This window comes from Rhinolophus hipposideros (assembly GCF_964194185.1).
Source record: "Rhinolophus hipposideros genome assembly, chromosome: 22".
NCBI classification, from domain to species: Eukaryota; Metazoa; Chordata; class Mammalia; order Chiroptera; family Rhinolophidae; genus Rhinolophus; species Rhinolophus hipposideros.
The window spans coordinates 40,750,081-40,774,007 of NC_138068.1; the positions used below are offsets into that span (position 1 = coordinate 40,750,081).

The 23,927-nt window shown below is 39.0% G+C and overlaps 1 protein-coding gene across 17 annotated transcripts in view; it reads right to left on the reverse strand.

Moving 5' to 3' along the window:
- The window catches only part of RALGAPA2 (Ral GTPase activating protein catalytic subunit alpha 2), a gene marked incomplete at its 3' end in the record, with an annotated part of 326,498 nt that overhangs the window by 263,267 nt on the left and 39,304 nt on the right, over positions 1 to 23,927 (reverse strand). For 16 of the 17 annotated variants that reach the window (XR_013992302.1, XR_013992303.1, XR_013992304.1 and 13 more), the window contains one exon: positions 6,613 to 6,670. Coding sequence is in view for 12 of the 17 variants with exons in the window: in XM_081034222.1 (XP_080890348.1) it covers positions 6,613 to 6,670 (58 nt within the window). Of the gene's footprint in view, positions 1 to 5,657; positions 5,995 to 6,612; positions 6,671 to 23,927 lie in introns of those variants that run through there. The other variant, XM_081034211.1, reaches the window with a different exon arrangement.

A 23,927-nucleotide genomic window follows, 5' to 3' on the forward strand; every position in this document is an offset into this window, starting at 1 on the left:
TATGCACCAACAAAATAATTATATTGAGTGAAAGAAGCCAAACAAAAAAAATAAGTACACACTGCATGATTCTATTTGTGTAAAAACATCAAACTAATCTATAGTGACAAAAAAGCAGATCAGTGGTTGCCTGGGACTAGGGGAAAGGTGGAGAAGGGTGGAAAAGAACCGTGAGAAAACTTTTGGGAGTGATGGCTATGTCATTATCTTCATGGAGGTAATGGTTTCACCGGTATATATCAAAACTTACCAAAATGTACATTTTAAATATGTACAGTTTACTGTATGTCAATTACACTATAAAGAAATATCTGTTTTTTTAAAAAAGAAAAAACAGAGCAGGTAACCTGGAAGTAAATGAGTGAAAGGTCAAGAGGATGGAGGTTGTGGTCAGATAAAGGGCTACATGATGACAAGGATCCAGAAGACGAATGAAGTCAGAAAGCTACAGAGGATGAGGGGATCAAGGGGCTGATGGGTAACTTGGCATAAAGAAAAAGGATTGGGAGAGGACAAAGGCATTAAAAAAAAACAAGGAAGTAAACAGGAGATCAGAAGACATGGCAGCAACAAGGAGGGACAAGGTGGCATAGTCAAGGGAGAGGGGTTTCCACAGAGCGGGTAGTGGGTGATGCCTGGAATTGGCCTTGGAGAAAAGAAAGACCATGATTTCACCTGTAGACCCCTAAAGAAGACACAGGAGTCTCAGAGAAAAGCCAGGCTTCAGGAGGCAAGGAGGTGAAAGCAAGAGGCTAAGGCTGTAGGACCCAAGAAGAAGGCTTCCAAAGAGAAGAGCAGAAAGTGGGAAGAAGGGGAAGAAATACAGAGCACTGACGGTACAAGTACCCCAGAGAGGACCCTGGGAAGACAGCGAGTAAGGTGAGGGGGAAATAAGCCCCGTCACCCCCTGGTGGCCAGAGGTATCTGGTGTCCCTGGGTTTCACTCAGCCTGGCCTGATGCACCTCCAGGGAGTTCTAGTGTGAAAGGTCTGGGAAGACCCTGCTGCTTGGAGAAGAGTGAGCTCTAGTGTGGTCTGACTATGAAGGACCCAGGGAGGGCTGTCAGTACCAGACTCCTGAGAAGAGGTTACAGCCCAGGGAGCCCTAAAACCTTTGGGAAATGAAGCTGCTCAGAAGTCTTGTTCACATCATCCCAGGCAACAAGGGGTCACTGAGTAGCTCAAAGCATAAGGCCAGAGACATCCTTAAAAAAAATCGCAAACAAATCTGCAGTTTAGTTATTGCTTGGCTTTTATACTATGTATAAGAAAACCCTAACCGAGCAAACTAGATTCAATTATGACATATATATAAAACACACATGAGGCATTGTGCATGCATGAATTTTCCACTAATTGAGCCCAGTCCTTTAAGTCCAAGGGTTACTTATTTTTAATATTTTTTATATAAAACATCTCTAACATAAAATACCAGGGTGCCAAAAAATGTACACATTTTAAGAGACGTTATCTATGTATTACTTTTCGAAATTGAATTGAATTACGGTAGCAATGTGTAGTATGACGTTCGCTCAAAATACGATGCTAATGAAATGAATGCTAGCACCATTCATTGTATTACAATTTTAATACAGTATTTTCCTTTCTTACAACGTATATACATGTTTTTGGCACTTTCTGTATATCCTTCCACCCATTCAGCACACATTTATTGAGTACAGACATAGCACTGTACACGGAATGGGATAGGAAATCTATTTTTTAGAGGCTTTTGGGCAGTAAACACTCTTAAAGTAAACATACATATAACTTGAGTCCTTTACTGATGACACATGGGCACATGAAGGGGTGCCACAGCCTGGCCTTGAACCAAATATCCCTGGTTTGGTGACGTGCCATTCTTTGTCATCTCACTTCATCTCAGTTCTCATTATGACACAGACAGGGCTTCAAGCGGCCACCTTTATCCACAATGATTTACTGACCTAAAAACGAGTTTAGGAAAAATTTGATAAAAACAAAATTTTTCCATTTGTAATCAGTAATGAAAATTTACAAATAGTTGAGCAGCACGTTAGCACACATCGCAGACTTGATGAGTGCTGTGTCAGTTACTCCCCAATTCTTCCTACTCTCTCAACACCACATGAAGCAGTATCTCTAGATGTCTGGCATAATGCACCAGGGTTCATTCCACACGGTAAAACTTAAGAGTACAAATATGCTTCCTCATTCAATGATTTATAGCAAGGAGCCAGCATTAAAAACCCTAAAAAAAGAGAAATTTACAGACTATTTTTTCCCTCTAAAAACAATAAAAATAGAGTATCTTTTTGCTGCAGATAAAACAAGATGAGGCAATAAGAAACAGATTTCAAACACTGTGGTAGATGATGTTGTAAATTACATTCTTCCTTCTCAGGGTAAAATCTGACTATCCAGTAGGTCCAAGAACTTTTAAAACTTGCACAATATAGGATTTTCTCTTATTTTAGGTTTCTATGCTTGGTAACATTGTCACTTGTATTGTGGGACAGGAAGCAGACTGAATCAGTGGTATAAACTAAGCTTCATGGTTCTAACCCAGTATTTCAGAGTACCTTGGCCATAACCAGCTGCAGTAACATTTAATTTAAAAAAATAACATTTAATTTAAAAGTGTATACAACACTGTTCTTCCTATTAGGTAAAGAATACTAGACATCTACGAGGTCTGACAATTAAGTTCGCGAACTCATCCTAGAAAAGGTGCTACATACCTCATTGCTAAATATCACTATGGTCACCTTCGATGTACTCCCCTTGGGAAGCTATGCACTGACACCAATGCCTAGTCCATCCTTCAAAGCAATGTTGGAACTCTTTCTGGAATGGCCATCAGAGCTCTCGTCGTATGACCCTTGATGTCCTGAATGCCATCAAAATGTCTTCTTTTCAATATTTCCTTTATCTTTGGGTAAATAAAGAAGTCAGTGGGGGCCAGATGAGGTGAGTAGGGAGGGTGTTCCAATACAGTTATATGTTTACTGGCTAAAAACTCCCTCACAGACAGTGCCGTGTGAGCTGGTGCATTGTCGTGATGCAAGAGCCATGAACTGTTGGTGAAAGTTCGGGTCGTTTTCATGTAACTTTTTCACGGAAACTTTTCAGCACTTCTAAATAGTAAACTTGGTTAACAGTTTGTCCAGTTGGTAGAAATTCATAATGAATAATCCTTCTGATATCAAAAACAATTAGCAACATCGTTTTGACTCTTGATTTGGACAGAACTTTTTTGGTCGTGGAGAATTGGCTGATTCTCATTTGTGCACTTTGATGCTTTGTTTCAGGGTCCTATTGGTACACCCATGTTTCATCACCAGTGGTAACACGGCCCAAAACATAGTCTTGCCTCTCCAAAAGGTCTTGGCAAACTTCTACTCTCCTTTGCTTTTGTTCATCGGTGAGGTCCTTCGAGGTCATTTTTGCGTATTCCTTTCTCATGCCGAGATTTTCAGTGAAGATTTACCTGTTTCTCTATCGATGTTTACTTAGTCTGCTATGCTTCTCACAGTCAGCTGACGATGCTGACCTACAATTTGACAAATTTTTGCAATGTTTTCATCAGTTCTGGCCTCCCTGACCTCTCTTCATCAGCGATGTGTTCTTTCTCCTCAGTAAAACATTTAATCCATTTGTACACTGACATTTTCTTCATGGCATTATCCCCACAAACTGGGACTAACATGTCCCTGATTTCGCTTCCATTCTTGCCAAGTTTAGCAAGAAATTTAATGTTTGTTCGTTGCTCTAATTCAAGCTCAGACATTTTCAAGACGGCACACAAAATATGCAACAATAATGAATGCTACTCAGGAAGACACCCCCACACCTTGACATGAACACAGCTGTGAGACACTGATATACCAAGGTTACGAAACCTACTGAGCTGTTTATACAGTGCTGCCAATGTAAAAAAATCTAAAATACTGAGTATTAGATACCTGGAAAGTCAAGCAGTGACTAGTTAAAAGCTTCCTGCCCTAGCCTCAGAGGTTGTGCAGGAGTGAAGATACCAGTGCTAAGGAGATATTTAGGGCACATTTCTTTCCTTTGAAATTTGAATTTTCTTACAGTTTCTTAGTTTCTACAACTAACTTGGTCAAGACCTTGAGTACAAATAGTAATGGTTTTAACAATTCCAAATAAACTGGAAAGAATGCGAGAGATACAATGACGTATGTTAAAAAATGTGTAAAATTACAGATCCATAATCCTTCATCAGCAATTTCAAAATCCAAAAAGCTATGAAAACTGAAGGTTTTTGTGTAATTCATTGGTGAACAGAAAGTGACCTGATCTGAACTCACGCGGTGGCAACACCTGAGTAACCTGACTGAGGCTCTTTTGGGTTTAGTTAGCCCACTGATGATGAATATTCATACCTTAGACTGCAGAAATAATAACTCACTTGGTTACAGGGTGCTGCCCCGATCCCTGGGGGCTGTTATATATACACATTAACATTGTGGGAATATTCAGTGTACATCAATGTACCACACTACCATTCTAAAATCTGACAAATTCTCAGCCCATTTCACATCTAGTCTGAAGATCATCATAAAAGGGATATGAACCTAACACAAATTTCTACCCAGTTTGATAAATCATGCAAAAATGTATTTATCTCTAAAGAGCCTATTTGGTTCAAGCACTAAGTATATAAGCATCAATAAGGATGATTTTATGCAAATGCTCATACCTCAGCATTCTGAAACATGACTCATTCTGATTGTGTGATAGAACTAGCTTACTCTACACACTAGACAAGCTAGATAAACAACACCTGCTCTTATGATGGCTCAAGAGATCTAGTACTCTGCAATCCCAATCCAGGAGTCACTGTTCCCAGTAAGACGCTACCAAACTGGGTAAAAAGCTATTTGTCCATTAATGTTAACAGTAACCACGCGGTAGCAGGCAGAATTAAAGTAATACCACATAATGCCTACAAGATGAACAAAGTTTCACAATACAAATGGCAAATTAATTTCCACACATACTTCTAATAAATTTATTCATGCTGAGAGGGGCCTACCAGTCTTCAGACATTTTAAAGTACTATCTGAAGAGTATGAGTATGGTTTTCATACAAATGCCATAACCAGAATTGAAGAATTCTGTCTAGCACAGATAAAAAATACTGTATGTAGTTATTTCTCATTGTCATCCATTCCTGCTGTACTATGGAAAATCATAGTACCCATGATGTTTCTTAGGATTATACTCTGCATTTGATTTTGTTTATTTTTACTTTAATTTAAATAGAGAAGGTCAAAGCATCGATTAAGCAGTAATTCTACTGACTCTCTAAAATTTAAAGGAAAATTTCCTTCATGTATTTCAAAGATTTAAAGTCAAAGGCACTATCTTTAATGATTTAGTCATTTAGTTCAATAGGTGTCTTTATTATACGTATATACTTCACTTTCTTTACATTTTTAACATATAAGTTGAAATAATTTCATTTATATAAGGGTCAGTTACATTTTTCACATAAATAATCCTAAATTAAAATTGGGATTCTAAATTTTGGAATATCCACTGAATATGCCATGTTCTCTTTCTGGTTCCATGTCTTTTACATATTGATTTCCTACCTAGAAAGTTCTTTCCACACTTTCCACACTCATTGTGCAAGGCTCAAATTAAAATTACCTGTCTTAAAGTGTTCTTCAAGTTCTCTGAATAGAATTATTCAACTTTTCTTCTTTGCTGCCATTATACTTCTTTCATAGTGACAATTACACTGTATTATTTTTTCTCATTTAACCTCCACAAAGCAATCGGCTTATACAAAAATGGGGAGATATTCTTTGTTTTTTCCCCAGAACTTTGCAACAAATGTCTCTCTCAATAAATATTTGAATGAATAAATGATCAAACAATTAAGATTCCATTATAAGGCTATACTCTCCTCAAATATGACCATCTGGTAAGGAAGAAAAACTGTAGGAAGTGTCAGTCTTCTAAGGCAGAAGAACTAAACCAGACACTGTAAACAGAAGATGAAGTTCACAATCAATACCATAAATTACTCCAGTTGTTCTATGAATGTTAAATTGAGATGAAATACTGTCCGATGTCAAGAGTTGGACAAAAAGGGCAGTGATGGTAACTTGCTCTATTTCAAGTTCCCTCTTGTTGCCAGATGCTACAGCATTCAAACAGAATGATTTTGAGTCAATGCTAAAGACTTGAAGGACAAGATATATTTGTAAGGAAAAATGTAAAATTACTTAAGAAAAATTCTCCTGATCAATGTTTGTCAAACTTTTTGTACAAAGGAATCCCCTGGAGTTCCGGTTAAAAATGCAGACTGTGATTCGGTAGGTCTCGCTGGGGCTTGAGAGTCTGCACTTTTTTAATAATCTCTGTATTGAGGCTGATGCTGCTGGTGTATAAACCACATTTTAAATTGCACTTTTAGAGCACAGACATATATTTTGTTTTCCTCCAAAGTCCAAATTGGACTTGTCTTGATTTTAATTAGCATACCCTTGTTAATATTCCTTGCTATAACCTATTCTGACAGTGTTAATTACATAAAACATTACTAAAATTCAATCAGAAGAAATACATATTACTTTAAAAATTATGTAATTATTCTTACCTATACTCTGGTAATGCCATCGAAAGAAAATTCGTTCAGGTAGAAACTGCAGTATTTTCTAAAAAACAAACAAAATTATTCATGAGATATAAAAAAAAATGAACTATAAATGAAATTACATGTTTTCATGAAAGACCTACACTACTTGCTGTATATACCAGGAGTGCCAAAAAAAATGCGCACAAGTGGACACTTTGGTCAATGTTGCTCAAGCAGTAGTTCACCGTAATCAGAAGTGTCTGGACGCTGATAGTAACCACTTTGAGCATCTCTTGTAATTGCAGAAGTCAAATGTGACTTGTATTCATCTTTTGTTATCAGTATATATTGAATATTACAATTTTAATAGTTTTTCTTTCTTAAACCGTGCCTACATTTTTTGGAACCCTCTGTATATATATTTCAGAAAAGAAAGAAAAAAAAAACTATTTGCAATAATATAAATACTGTACTTTATCCTGGAAAAGATTTTTTTTTCCTGCCCCAGGAAACTTTCCCTGAATGTTTTAAAGAGATTACTGTCCCAACAATGCTGAAGGTGACACACTCCCTAACTTTAGTTTGTACTACAGGGCAACAATAATCAAAACAGTCAAAACAGTATGGTATTGGCAGAAAAAGACACACAGACCAATGGAATAGAATTGAGAACCCAGAAATAAACCCATATAAATATGGATAAATAATTTTCAACAAAGAAGCCAAAAACATACAATGGAGAAAAGACAGCCTCTTCAATAAATGGTGCTGGGAGAACTGGAAAGCCACATGCAAAAGAATAAAACTAGACTGCTATCTGTCACTGTGTACCAAAATTAACTCAAAATGGGTCAAAGACCTAAACATAAGACCTGAAACAATAAAATGCATAGAAGAAAACATAGGTACTAAACTTATGGATCTCGCGTTCAAAGAATATTTTATGACTTTGACTTGAAAGGCAAGGGAAGTAAAAGCTAAAATAAGTGAATGGGACTATATCAAACTAAAAAGCTTCTGCACAGCAAAAAAAAAACAATCAACAGAGGAAACCAACCAAATGGGAGATTTTTGCAAACAATGCTTCTGATAAAGGGCTAATATCCAAAATATATAAAGAACTCATACAACTCACCAACAAAGAAACAACCCAATTAAAAAATGGGTACAGGACCTGAACAGACATTTCTCCAAAGAGGACATAAAAATGGCCAACAGACATATGAAAAAATGCTCAACATCACTAATCATCAGAGAAATGCAAATAAAAACCACAATGAGATATCACCTCATCCCAGTCAGAATGGCTATCATCAACAAGACAAATAGCAACAAGTGTTGGAGAGGCTGTGGAGAAAAAGGAACCCTCATACACTGTTGGTGGGAATGCAGACTGGTGCAGCCGCTATGGAAGGCAGTGTGGAGGTTCCTCAAAAAATTACGAATAGAATTACCATATGACCCAGCAAACCCTCTCCTGGGTATCTACCCAAAGAATTTGAAATCATTTATACATAAAGACACGTGTACTCCAATGTTCACTGCAGCTTTGTTTACGGTGGCCAAGACATGGAAACCACCAAAATGTCCTTCGATAGATGAATGGATAAAGAAGTTGTGGTATATATACACAATGGAATACTATTCAGTGGTAAGAAAAGATGATATAGGAACATTTGTGACAACATGGATGGATCTTGAGAGTATAATGCTAAGTGAAATAAGTCAGACAGAAAAAACAGAACCATATGATTTCACTGACATGTGGTATATAAACCAAAAACAACAAAAGAACAAGACAAACAAATGAGAAAGAAAAACTCATAGCCACAGACAATAATTTAGTGGTTACCAGAGGGTAAGGGGGTTGGGGATGGGTGATGAGGGTAAGGGGGATTAAATATATGGTGATGGAAGGAGAACTGACTCTGGGTGGTGAACACACAATGGGATTTACAGATGATGTAATACAGAATTACACAACTGAAACCTATGTAACTGTACTAACAGTTGTCACCCCAATAAACTTTAATTATAAAAAAAGATTATTGTCCCAACTTTAAGCCCCCTAAAGAAAAACAAGACAAAAAAAATGATAATATTATCTTAATGCAATATAGCCCTTGCTTAAATATTCAAAAATAATTTCTCAAATGCCAGGTTCCTCAGGTTTCTTCTTTTGCACCTTCCACTTCCCATTTCCATTATAATCATTAGTCTCAGGGACAAGAAAGAGAGTTGGGAATTAGATGAATAACAAAGAGAATGAGATGCAAACAACTCTGTAGAATAACAAAATGAAATTGATGGCAAGAATTTCTTTTTTTTTTTTTTCATAAATTTATTTATTTATTAGTTTCAGGTGTACAAAACAAGGTAATACTTAGACGTTCATCATCCATATCCCTCACACTGTGAACCCCCCTCCCCGCATCCACCATCCCTCCGACCCCACACCGAACCATCACATTATATATATAAAATTATAGTTGGCATTCATTAATGTCCAGCCTCTGGTGTCCAATGCCATGATCAGGTATCCACAGCATCCCTGAGGTGGTCTCCCAAACAGGACGCATGCCCATCGGATACCCAACAAAATCTCCACAACATTATAGAATACCTTCCCCAAATTAATTTTCAAAAAAAAAAAAAAAAAAAAAAAAAAAAAACCCCGAGGCCATCTTGTGGTCACCAGCTGGATGGCAAGAATTTCTTGAAATTAATAGCTAAAAATAAGTTTTAGGGGGATCAAATAAATGGTGATGGAAAGAGAACTGACTCTGGGTGGTGAACACACAGTGGGATTTATAGATGATGTAATACAGAATTGTACACCTGAAATCTATGTAATTTTACTAACAATTATCACCCCAATAAATTAAAAAAAAATAAGTTTTAGGATTGTAGTTATGAATCCCCCTGCACTGATAAATACAATAAAGGAAAAAATTTATGACATACAAGAGTGTTTGGCTAATAAAAGTAGCTTCCTTCACCCCTCCAACCCCACCCCCCCAAAAAAACTGATGAGAATGACTTTTTTGTTCACTCTAAGACAAGCTTTGACAAGTTCTTCTTGGGTATTACAATTCCTTCTACTTTATCTGCAACCATTTTTTTAAAAAATGTAGAAATCTAAAAACGGGACTAAATACATTTCTTGGTATTGATAACGTTTGTAGTATGAAAATCCTCGTGCTAGGTTTATCTACCTAATATTAGAACACTTTGAAAGCTATGTGGTAATGCTGACATGCACTCAAACACTTACACAGATGCGCACACACACAAAATGCGTGTACATGCATCAAATCTTATTCAGTGAAAAATATTTACACACTAGATACCAAGGTTGGCATTTGAAATGCGGAAGTAAAATAAATCTGAATATTTTACTGTCCTTACTTCTTAGGATTTCATGATTAATGGGCAAAAGAGACAGTAAAGGAAATGACATTCAGAAAAAAAAATGCCTAACAGAAGTGTGTCTGAGGTGCTACAGAGGTGAGGGGGAAAGCATGTCATCTTAGTAGGGGCATCATGGAATGCTTCCTGAAAAAGGACACTTGAGCTGAGATTTACAGGATTAATTAAATTATCCCAGTGGAGAGCAGACACAGAAGGAAGAGCATATGTGAATGCCAAGAGGCAGACAGCTTGGTGCCTTAATGGAACAGCAGCAGCAAGAGCACCCACTTGGCCTGTAGGTGTGAGGAGGGAGAGGCGGGGCTGGAGAGGCAGGTGGGGCCGGGGTTTATGTCGTCACATAGCAGCGCACAGCTCCTGAACAGGTGCCTGCTGGAGGGGAATTTAAGTTGACTGCGAAGAGAGGCAGAGATGCCAATGAAGAGGCAATGGTAGTATTTCGGATCAGATGAGAAATAAAATGGCCTGGACCAAGGCTGGCAAGGTAAACAGAAGAAGCATATGATAGTGGTATTCGGGAGGTAAAATTGTCAAGATAGGCAGATAGAGTCATTGGAGGACTCAAGAATGACTCTCCAATGGCTTAGTAAATGGCAACACTGTTATCTAAGATATCAAATCCAGAAGGAATTCCAGAACAGAAGCATGTCAAGCTTGATTCTGGATATCTTGGAATTTGAGATTGTCAATGGATTATCTTAGTGGAGATGTTCTTCTAGACAACTGAATATACGGGTCTGGAGTGTAGGCGCAGGATTTAGATGGTAACAAGATATAGGGAGCAGCTAAAGATGTGTGTGTACAAGATCCCTCTAGGAGAGGGCTTAAGATGAAAAGATGAGATGAAAAAATAGAGATAGCAGTGAGCTGAAGTTCTCTTAAGAAGGTAAGGATGAAGAAGGTAAGGATGAAGAAGGTAGAACAGAAGCTAGAGATAACGCGCATAGTCAAAGGAGAAACTTCTGATGCACTGTTTGTATGTTTGTTTTAGAGTTAGAAATACTTATGACTACTTATACGCACCACTAGTTAGAAAAAGTTAAAGATGCTGGCAAATGTGGGAAAATTGATGCCACAGAACAAAGCGACTTCACTATTAAATCAAGATGCTCAATGTTTTCTGTTGCTCGGATAACCCACACCGTTGTTGGCCAGACACCAAATGCCAGGCAGGATAGATCTATCAATAAATTGTGCAGAGGCAAGTTGCTCTTTGAGGGAAAAAATTAAAATATGTCTATCTTGCCATCTATGCACACCCACATGAATTTAGATGGATAGTACACAAAGGAACTAAGTGTAAAAACTGTGTTATGTTTTAAGTTTCACTAAATTAAAAAGGAATCCGGAGAAGTAAAAACAAAAAGCCAGTTCTCTATCAAATATTTTAATAAGAACCCACATGAGTATTGTCCAAGCAACAGAATGAAACCTGAACATCTTTATGAGCTGTAGGAGATGACACAAACTGGAGTGAGAACCCAGAGAGCTATCTACAAATTATGGGAAAACACCACAAGCAAAGATGTTAGTACAACTAAACCAACAACTCTGGACTCGAGAATAAGGACAAGGGTCTCAGCAGTCACGTTGCTGCCAGGCCAAACAAACACTTCTAGAGCCCAGAAAAAGCAGTGTGCAGATAGAATGCGAGGTCTCCAAACTAAAGAGAGAAAGACAGCCTCCATTTGCACCTAAGTTTTATGATTCTTGAACTCATACTTTCTCTTTACTAAAAAAATTTACTGTAGATGCTAGTTCATCATGTTTAATAACAAATAGTAATTGTTACAGATTGAGTTCTTTGGGAAACAGACGCTGCAATGGAGTTAGGCATGCTAATGGTTTAATGAGGAGTGATATCTATGAAAAAGAAATGAGAAAGCAGGATTGGACAGGGAGCCTTAGACCACCACACAGAGCTGACAAGTGTCTGCCAGTCTACCAGGAACTCTGGAGCAAAGACGGCCTGTTAGAGAAGCCCCAAGTGCCTGAAAATGGCAAGGCACTGGCTGGGGACCACAATGAGAAAAGGATGACCATGGCTGGAAACATGAAGGCATTGACAGCTGAGACTGCCAGCTAATCCACTCCTTGCAGCTGGGCAGCAAATTCTTTCTTGAAGGGGGATATGAGCAGCGCATCTGTACGTCTGCCACAATAATGTTCAAACATTAATTGGAATATTCTCATCATAGTAACAGGATGAAGTATTTAAGAGAAGTGTACCCTACTTAAGGGACATGGTCTCTGCTAGCATCATTTCTCATCAGTTGCCTGCTGCATCATGTTGATGGAAACCTGGGTCCACTGATTTCTTCCCATACTTTTTCTGCCTCCTTAAGTAAATGGCACAGCAAAGACTCAGTGTCCTAATTTCTCAAGCATTCTCCTCCCAGGGGACTCAGCACACCAGCTATATTCCAGGATCATCTTCTGATCCCATCTTGTCACTTAATTTTAAAATGTCGTACAGAATACACTGAGAATATTACTCTAGAGATCCAGGGTAGGTCTTATCTCTGACTAGATGAATGCTTGGCATGCCCACTATTCTTCAGACCTTTACTTTAGTCATAAAACCAAGCTGGCATGGAGACATTCTCTTCAACTTTCCAAAATACTTACCAGTTTTCTTGATTTTGGTTTCTCTTCTTAGTATGCAACAAAGAAAAACGTCTTTTTAATATAAAGAAAAATAAAGAATACAGCAAGATGATGTGCATCTAGACGGCTGGATACTGTCGGTTGAACATAAGTAGTCTCTAACTTGTCCTGAGACCAGGCCTATCATCATCACCACTTCTGGATAAAAGTTTTCAGATTTACAAAATGGACGGACTTGAAAGACACTAAAAAATAAACTCAGTAATGTTTGGATATGAAACACCATGCCCAATGTTTGAGCTAGTAAGATAATTCCCAAATGGACAGAATCTTACACAACTCAAAGGCTGAAACATCACCCATACTGATGCTTCTCTTTGTATCCAAATATTGCAAGGGACATTATTATACATTAAAGTCTATGAGGTCAACGAAATAAAGCCACACACAACCATCTGTGTCCAAATGCTAACTAAGCCTGTGTAGGGACAGAGCCCCAGAGAACAGTTTCCAGGCTCTCGGCCTCACATGGAAAGGTGCTGGTTCAGCTAGCCGATGGTCATCGGCTGTGACTAGTTGGCCATCAGCTGTTACTGGTTGGCCATTAGCCACTGATATAACTGTCGTGGCTAAGCTAGTAAGGGGCAGAGTGTGGATTGTGGACCGTGTGGCTCCTGTTTCCTCTGTCTCCAACCCAGCCACCAGCGAGAATACAGTAGTATGACTCCCCTACCTATGACTCCGTGGGTGTTCCTTTTTGACCTCACCATGTCCTGCGTTCTTATGTGGGGAGCAGGAGCTGAGACCCCACATGTCACCCTGCATGACACATGGCACAGCGAGCAGGGTACGATGCCAGCCAAAGCTCTCCAAAGGGCGGTGGAGCAGTTTGTGTGTATGAACACTCAGTCACAGGAAGACCAGGAGGAGGAGTTGCTGCCGGAGAGCTGGACCCCCGTGGAGGGGTGGGAAGACGTGGACGGTTCCCCACCCAGCAGAGGCCGGAGAAAGCGTAGGTCATTGCGGCCCTGTGGGCTGGGAAGTGCTTGCTGAGGCCCTCACCCCCAGGTTGGGGAGGGCCAGGGGCCCTCACCCTGTGGAGAGGACACACATTGTGAGGCTAACGCACAGCCCTGGTGAATGACTGTGGACTATGGGGAATGGGGAATAGGTAACTTCAGGATGTTTTGACTGTGCATGCAAAAGAATCATAAAAGCAGGTGATTCCTGAACTTTGAGGAGAGAGGGAAAAATATTCCATACCACCCTCAGCATGAGATAATTGTGTTAACTATTATAAAACATTTAAAACGAAGTGTGGTGCTCGCTTCGGCAGCACATATACTAAAACGAAGTGTGGAGGGGGGAACCTAACATTAATGTGTGGTTGCTGGCAGCAGCCTCATTCTTACACACCCACACCTGGTCTTAGTAGCACACCAGACCAAGCTTAAATTACAAGTCCCTGGAGGAAAAGCGGACGTGACCTCTGGGCTTGGCTTAGTGCAGAATTATATACATGTGGCTTCATAAATATTACATGATTGTGACGATGGTGAACACAGAGGCCAAATGCCCGCCTCTCCTAATTTCACTGGGGCTTTCCCACAGGCAGGTGGTTAAGAAGTGAGTTTCATCATTTCCACAGTTAGAACTTTCCTCTAAAGGAGTCAAAAGAGGAAGAATTGATCTTCCAACTCAGGAGGACCCTCCAAAGTGACCTGGGAGAGCGAGGGAATGCATTTAAAATCCAGAGGAGCAGGCAGGAAACTGAGTACTTGGAAATGCGGCCTCTTGAGCTGAGTCTATACAAACCGGATTCTGGTCCTGCTCCCCACATAAGAACGCAGGACATGGTGAGGCCAAAAAGGAACACCCACGGAACCATAGATAGGGGAGTCATACCACTATAGTCTCGCTGGCGGCTGGGTTGGAGACACAGGAAGGAGGAGCCACACAATCCGCAACCTGCAGTCCACTTTTCCGCCAACCAACCTCACTTGCTGGCTGCAATCCTCTGTGCTAACTGGAATCCACTCTTGCTAGCTCAGCCCCCATCTTCTCGCTAGCCCCCATTTGCTGCTAGTGGAGCCACAGCAGTTATATTAGTGGCCAATGGCTCACTGGTTACAGCTGACGGCCAACTAGCCATAGCTGATGGCCATCTGATCACAGTTGATGGCCATTTACTACCTGAGGCAGCACCTTTCTATGTGAGGCCGAGAGCCTGGAAACCTCACTCCTGGCTCTGTCCCCACACCATACTTTTGTTTTCTCCCTGGTCAGCATTTTCTTTACCTAGCACCCTTGTGTCGTGCAGCTAGTTTCAGAGAGTTGCTCCCCACACTCTCTACTTTTGGACATAGGTTTAGTTGGTCATTGTTGTAGTATGTTGCCTTATATGAGTTAGTATGTAATATTTTCCTTATTCTTCACTGTCCTCCCTTTCTAAGTGAAATTGAAATCAAGTGTGAATCTACTGGGATATGTTGCAATAACCATTTTGCAATAATTTCAAAAACAAGTTTCCCATACAAATTTGACGATCAGCAATTTTAAAGTACACTGTGGCGTCTTGTATAAACTCCAGCTTACATTTCACATTATTCCTGGTCATGCAGTAGATTCTGAAGAAAAAAGAACTATGGATAATCAGTTAAAAAAATGACAGATTCCCTGATGTGCTGATCAGTAGTAATACCTAATTTTGATTTCGGGTGTGCTGTAATGGATTACCACAGAGATGCAGCTGAGCACTGAGCATTAAACAGAGCCATGTGGTTTTCAGAAAAGTAATATTTATTCACACTCTGTAGCTTTTCTGATTTTTTTTTTATTTTACTCTCCAGTGAAACTACAAACAAGGTGTCAATAGCTTATGTGACAGTCATAGTATTGTAGCTTAGACTATTGGCTGCAGTAGAAATGTCATATTATATTTGACTCAGTAAAGGTGGGTTTCTTCTCGGTCTTTCTGAGGGACAGGCAGTGGGGACAGAGCCAAGAGTGCTGTTTCCAGGCTCTCGGCCTCACATGGAAAGGTGCTGGCTCAGGTAGTAAATGGCCATCAACTGTGATCAGATGGCCATCAGCTGTGGCTAGTTGGCCGTCAGCTGTAACCAGTGAGCCATTGGCCACTAATATAACTGCCGTGGCTACGCTAGCAGAAAATGGGGGCTGGCAAGAAGATGGTGGCTGAACTAGCAAGAGCGGATTGCAACCAACATGGTGGATTGCAGCTAGCAAGTGGGGTTGGTTGGCAGAGAAGCGGACGGCAGGTTGCGGATCGTGTGGCTCCTGCTTCCTGTGTCTCCAACCCAGCCGCCAGCGAGACCATAGTGGTATGACTCCCCTACCTATGGCTCCGTGGGTGTTCCTTTTTGGCCTCACCATGTCTTGCGTTCTTATGTGGGGAGCGGGAGCTAAGACCCCACATGCCACCCCGCATGACATATGGTTTAAAAGAACAGAAGTCTTAGTTACCTCTTGAATTATAAATGTTCAGAAAACTTATGAGAAATGGGCAGTTAGGTTTAAAGGGAACATTCTGTGAATGCCTGTGCCACAAGAATAGTCTGGTTTTAGAAGGACCCATGTGAGTAGGAGCCCAGCAGCAGGTAGACCTATAGGGAGAGCAACTTATTCTTAACATATCTTGGGCCTGGCCACTCAAATCTCAATAAAAATGACTTTCTGATGTGGACAACATACTTTCATTGAACTCTCAGTGTCAACGTTTGTTTTAGACCCTAAAATGTAAGAGAAATAGAGCTACAAAAATTAAATAAAACTAAGATGACTACATTTTTATCTTAAAAAAATGCTTTTCTTCTTACATAGGGAATCCTTTTGAGTACAGTACATTATCTACCTAATCACTAGCCATGCTGTTACAGAGTAAGGAAAGCCCAGCTCCACCTTGTCATATCCTTTTCAATCTGTAAGACCAAACATTACCTGTTCAGAAGGGCCCATTTCAACTGTACCTCTCACCACATCCTTACCAGCAGGCGTTCCAGCTAGATGGATTCCTTAGAAGGGACCCTCTATTAGCCATCTTGTATTCCCAACATTAAGAATAGTGCCTGGCACATAATGTTTCCTAATAAACACTGCACAAAACAGAGGAAGAAGTGAAAATGAAAAACAGGAAGACAAAGGGAACTTTAATTTTAGTTCATGTGTACAGACAAACACAAGGAAATGCCCAAGTTTAAGGAAGGTATTCATATTCTAATATGGTAGAAACACAGAACCTGGTGAGTGGGCATTTGAAAAAGATAACTGAGAATGGAATTGTGCTTTCGAACATTACAGTAAATCTTAACACTTGATTTGATCATCACTCAAAAGACAATACTTTCCTTGGCTAACAAGAAAATGAATAAAAGTATTTCAAAAGAGAGACTTAAAAATCAAGACAAAGATATCTAAAGGAAATATGGAATGTAATAGAAAGGGAGGGACATTTAATTTCTCCCTCCTATATTTTAGAAATCAACCAATATTAAAATGTTCAAAAAAAACTTCATTAAGCAATGAAAACCTGGAAAAGGTAGAGGATCCCATCTACAACCAAAACTCTTAGAAGAATTACTGTTTAAAGCAAGATGAAACTGCAAAGAAGCATGAGGGGGTGAGTTTGGGCCACTCCCATGAAAGCAGAACACGCCTAGAATATGCAGCCAAGGAGAAAACCATCCTAAGGAGAAATAGAAATTCATCCTTTTGAAATAGATTTGCTAAAATTAATATGAATTTTTTAGAATTTCTCATTCATGTTCCAATGAATCATTTTTAAGGCCTAGAAAAATGAAGGAAGCAGATACACAAAAAAGTAACATTCTGGAAATCAGAAAACATTACATGGAAATGAAACACATGGAAAGCATGACTCTAGAGAGTCCACACAGAGTCCCCCACTGTAACCCTGCACTGGGACACTGCACATCACAGGGCCTCCCTATAACTAAATAAGTTGAACAGAAACAACTATCTAGATCAGGGGTGTCCAAACTTTTTTCAACGTGTTTCACCAAGGGCCATATGCGGTAAAATACACAAACAGCCGGGCCACTCACTCGAGGTGAAGTACATATTGCCTCATCTGGTTTATTTAAGTAAACTAAATATATTTTTTGAATTTGCTGGGGGCCAATAAAAAAAGGATCGCAGGCCACAGTTGGCCCGCGGGCCTCAGTTTGGACACCCTTGATCTAGATGTAGCATATTTAAAGTTGTAAATTCAATATATAATTATAAACCTTATAAAATCTAAAAAGAAAAAGTAGATTATCCACAAAGGAACAAAAGTGAGCCCGACCTCGGTCTTTCTTTCTGCAATATTGAGCTCAAGAAGACAGTGTGGTCAACGGCTCATTGTAAATCCAAGCCAAACAAAATGGGCACCAAAATACAGATACATATGGAGAAAAGGAGCCCCAAAGCAAACCAGGTTCCCTAGAAGACAGCTAGAGTAAAGTATACCTGTTTGAAAAGCAAACAAAACTCAATTTTGAGGGGGAAAAAAGATTATGATTTTGAAAATTATTAACCAGCTATATATGTTTGTAGTTTAAAAAAAATACTCTAGAGCTGAAGTATATCAGACACATACCTCCCTTCCGCAACATACTAAGTGATTCATATTCTAGCAAATACAGAGATTAATTATACAATCGAAAAACAAGGGTGCAGAGATATAAACACTGTGAAAGTGAGCTATGTTTATGTAATTGGAGTTAATACAATTAAAAAATAGAGTAAATTCTCAAAATGATTAACATAAGAAAAACAACATTCTAAAAATCATTTCAATAAAATAATCTGGATATAAAATGCCTAAAAGAACTGAGAAGTACAAAAGATATATGGGGTTAAAGTAAAAGTATGGGGTTATCATTAAATACTGCTTTATTCTTGATACGGATAATCAGAAGAAAAAAGGTTCAAATAGTATGTTGTTAATTTAAAGATAATTATTGGAATGACAGAAAATAGAAAGCATATCTTCCAAGTCACAAAGTATATTCCATAATGTGAAAGTCGGTGACCTCTCTCCCAGAAAACAAAAGTAGAAGAAACAAGAAACATTAGTTATAACAGAAAAAGAGTAATAAATACAAATAGGTTAAATTCTCCTTCAAGACAAGTCAATCAGAACTGGCTTTCAAACACAGAAAGATTAACAATAAAATACAGAAAATGACATATCAGGTACACATGGACACAAATGGACAACAAAGTAGTATCAATATAAGTGAAAAGTCTTTAAGGGAGACACAAGGAATCATTTCAAATAGATTAAAAATGTAATTCACAACTTAGCTATAATACTCACAAACCTTTATGCAACCAATAACACAGCATGAAAATAAAACAAAGAATGAAATCTACGAAAATAAATACAGAAACTGAGGGGAAAATACATTTATAATGGGAGATTTTAATGCTCTATCTTTGACATATAAAACAATCCATACAGTACAATACAGCAGATTTAGATACACAGGTAACCCCCCGTATAACACGGTTGTTAGGTTCCTTAAAAATGCTGTTATGCGAATCTGTGTTATAGAAACAAAGAACTAGCACAAAAAAGGGGGTTAGGTTCCGAAAATTTTTTAAAATGCTATTATATTTTTATAATTAAGAGAAATATCTTTATTAAAGTAATTTTCTCCAAAAGTATAACGTATTCATATCTATTAAATGTTTTCTTCGTCATCACTACTAAGCTTTTATTACATTCCGTGTTGTTCAAGGATTTCCCTAATTTCAAATGAGATATTTTTTGCCCTTAACAGCTCTTACTACACTCCGTGTTGTTCAGGGATTTCTCTAATTCTCCAACCATGTTAGAGCAAAACTGTGTTATAGAAGTGCCGTGTTATATGGGGGTTACTTGTAATAAATATTGGTTTAATAGCTATATATATTGAGAGAGAAAATTTCGCATCACAGATTTTAACATTTCAACAAAACATTTACCAAAAGTTATTTTTCTAAGCCATGTGAATAAAACCGTCAAAGTAGGAGTTGCACAGCTCACAAGCAAACTCAGTGCATTGGAAGTCCACCACTAAGAGTTTAAATTTAAAAATTATCAGCTACTTGGCGGTTTTAAAACACTCTTCTGAGCAACACTTAAGTTAAAAGAAACAGCTATAATTATAGACTAAAAATTATCCATAATGTGAATGCTGTATAATAAAAACTGATCAAAGCTGAAACAAGAGGCAAATCTGCAGACTTTAATTTTCTATAATACTAGAATAAAATAAAGAAAACTAAATTTTAAATCAAAAAGTTTTATAAAGGTGATTTTAAGGAAGAAATAAATAAAAATAGAACCAAAGCAATTTTCATATCAAAAAAATCATCTCCAAGTACTGCAAATCACTAAGCTATAGATAGGAATTTGAATTGGTAGTAGTGCAGGTAATTAAAACAAATACCTCTGAATAGACCATTTATTTGTTTCATTAATAAATATTCTTATTAAGTGTCCCTTTTGTGCCAGGTACCATGCAAGGGAGGAGAGACAGAAAGATATAGGACACTGTTCCTGCCCTAAAAGCTACAGCCCAAAGGGGAAAAGGCAGGAACATCAGGGATGTCAGTACACGCACAAAGAACTGAGTATGGACAAGGCACACTCTCAAAGGGAAACCACCCTGGAACTAAATACTGAGGATACACAGGAGTAAGCCCGGCAGAGAAGGGCATTTTAGGCAGACTACACAGCATGGGGGAGGGGAGGTGGAAAGCCCTGCTGCTTTGCCTGCGGACCTTCAAAAGGTTGCCAGAAGGCGCAGAAGTAAAAAGGGTGACAAGTGATGGAGAGGGAGGAAGAGGTGAGGTCAGGAAGGGCCCTGAACACCTTGTTGGGGAGTTCGACTTATTCTAAACACCATGGGAATCAGAATTACATTACACAGAGAGTATTCCAGGTGGGTAACAGAGACAGAAGGGGCAGAAGATCACAGACCAAAAGACTAGTTAGTAGACAGCCCAGTAGGAGGAAAACTGAGACTCTGAACAAAGACTAAGACAGTCGGTAGAAGAAGGTATTCAAGAGCACCTGCAGAAGATGTACAGAACCCTGGAATGGAGAAAAGCACTATCAATACTGATGAAAATAAATAGATACAGAGAGGAAACTAAAAACACAATATTCAAACACTTGGAAACATAGGCACTTTAGAAATTGTTTAGAGGTTGTTTTTTCACTTTGCTTAAGATCATACAAAAGTCTAATCCCTTTTTTTAAAAAAATCAAATTGCACTAGAACCTTTACTTTTGAGAGAACATCCAGAGACATTCACAAATCCCCAAACTGATAGCATATAATTCTATCCACAATATGTTGTTTTTTCCTGAATAAAGCACTAATGAAAAGAGATTCAAAAGGAGTCTTCTTTTAACACAAGGAAGTTACTTACATGGGATATCTCAGTCACAACCAAATGTGTCATGCTCTTCTTCATGCAAGTTTCTATTTTCTGGCTCAAAACTATATTTTTCAGATCTCTTCAACTTTGGTACCAGTACAAGTTAGCTGTCTTTTCTGTGCCATTTTTTGTTTCGCAAAAAATCACTTCCAGAGAGTTTCCGGGTTAAGTGATGAGGAATCTCAAAGCCCAAATGAGATGCCACCATATGGTCCCACCATCCCCAAAACGTAGAAAATGTAAATGCTCGCCTAACCACAGTCAGGAAGCATCGCAGACTTGTGATCGTCTCGGGCTGGCCACTCTGCCAAGCTCACTGAACGAATGCCCAAGGTCTATACGATAAGAGCAGCCGATACACTGTAGGCTTCAAGCTAGACTCTTTCCTACTAACCTGTCCAGTATCACAAACACATCAAACACTAGGTGTCACTCACAGCCACCACACTACATATCCAAACAAAACAAGCTATAGAAAATTCACAACACAACAAGTATTTGTACAACTGCATTCTAAATTTATAAAAAAAAAAAAGAAACCAACCCATCCAAATTGTGTTAACACGTTAATTCCAGACAATTTAAAGGAAAATATTCTTTACATATCTTCTGCTGTTCCAACAACAAATACAACATGCTCAAATTTTATTGACTATTCCATACACTTAGCACTGATGCAGTTTCTACCACCTGCCCTTCCAGGGATCTTAGAGGCAATTGCTAGAGCTGCCTTCCAGAGGACCTGCTCCTGAGGGGGGCAGTTACCAGAGAGCCAAGTGGCACACGGCGTGAAAGGGGCCAGCATACCAGGAAGCGCAGGGCACCTGGGCTGCGACCGACAATCAAAAGAATGTAATTTCAGACTTACACAAACATCCTGTCTCCAGTTTCCCTTCCCCAAAGGTGCAGTGAGTAATTCAGTATATCCTGTTGGGTCAATCCCAAGCTTCTCACCTATAAGTCTTGAGGCATAAGGAAAACTGTAGTCTTAAACATTAAATTTTTAACTTCCTGTAATAAAATAATCAAACTTTAACCACAAACAATGTATTCAAAGAATTTCCAGAAAGAACTAGATGTTTATATTTTGTTTCCATCTTTCAGTTTGCAGAGATCATAAACATTTCACGATCAAAAGTGGTCCCAGAAAGCGTGAGCGTCCTGGGCCCTGTGTTTTATTTCCCCAGTCTCCAGTATACAGCACAGCACTGAGGAGTGAGTACTGAGCTAACTCAGCACCACTGGCAGCACAGGAGAGACCAGTGAGAACGGGCACAACTGGCCACTCAGCCCTCTACTGTGGTCCCTGCAGAGGGGCTCTCATGGAGTACTGTGGAGTCACACTATGATAGCAATAATGCTGTCTCTAGAGTTGTTCCCAACCAAGGGCTCAGCCTTAATGAAAACAAGTATGACTAACGTCATGAAGAGTGCCAGAACAATTTATACACCTCTATTCCCATTTAGTCTATATATAACACATGAATGTACGCCCACGATGTCATAAAGGTGACCTGATATTCTGGTCATGATAACCAGTGGCATTGATTTTGCTTGCCAACTGGAACTCACGACAGTTTTGGGGAGGGGAGATGGGTATCTCAGTTCTTTTGAAAATATTCTCCAGAAAATTTGAACTGACACTGGCCTTTTCTCAGTTGCTATCCATCATTAAGAATTATGGCAGTGACCCAGGAGCTGCATTCAAAACTGAATCCATTCTTAAAAAAAAAAAAAAAAAAAAAATCCACTGAAGTTTCCAAATATTTGAACTCCTCAATAAAAACTTAAATTCCAAGGATGTAAGAAGAATCTGTTTTTCTTGTTCATTTTATTTATTCTTGTCCCTCCTCCACTCAATAATAATAACATGGTCCTTAAGGGAAAAAGAAATAAAAAGCAATAACAGTATGAGAGGTTTATGGAAAGAAGTCTTTCACTGCGGTGTGGGGAGGAGGGAGCAGCGTGGGAGTAGTTTTGCGCACTGCACAGCCTGGAATAAGAAATGACAAATAAAACAAAGGAAAGCAGGGGCTGTATAAACCAGTTAATTGTAAAAAACATAGTTCCGCTGTCTTGCTCTGTGTTATTGCTCATAAGAAAAGGCAATAGCCATTGCATAAAGAAACAAAAAGGACTGTGACTTAATCCTGTAGGCCACCTGCCCTGAGTGAGTTGACCTGGCTGATTCAGCCCAAGCTTCCGCACTGAACCCCTGCAGGAGATTCTAAATTGTTTTCATTTCCAAAGAGTTATAAAAGATATACAGTTCCACCAAAAGAAGGAGTAATGGGGAGAGGTAAGGGGGAGAAACGGAAACAAACATTGAAGAATTGTTTATAATCCAATTAACATCATAACTCTAGTTTTTCTTCAGCCTATTCATTATTAATATTGAAGTAAAATGGTGCTATTAAATGTGAAAAGTGATACATGCATCTGTATGGGAAACAAATCAATATTTAAATTACTGAATGGCAGATACAAAGCAATTGTGTAAAATGAAAATCAACCATTCAGTTCACCTTTTGCACAACTCCAGGCACTGCACTGGATTCAGTTATGTTATTATCAGGAAAGCTATTAAAATCCCTTTCCCCCTATTTTGAGGAAAAGAATTCAAGGCTAAATCCTCTATATAAGCTCCCTTGGAACAATGAAGAACAAGAGACCCAGTGTTGAATTCCATTAAAGTAAGACACAGATTCTACGCCAGCTTGGATTCACCACAGGTCAATTATGGCTCCCACCTATAACTACGGCCAGCAAGACTCCACACACATGAGTCCTGCCTCCAATCCAGCATTAGCTCCACACTGCGGGGAGGGAAGGGAGACAGTATGTAG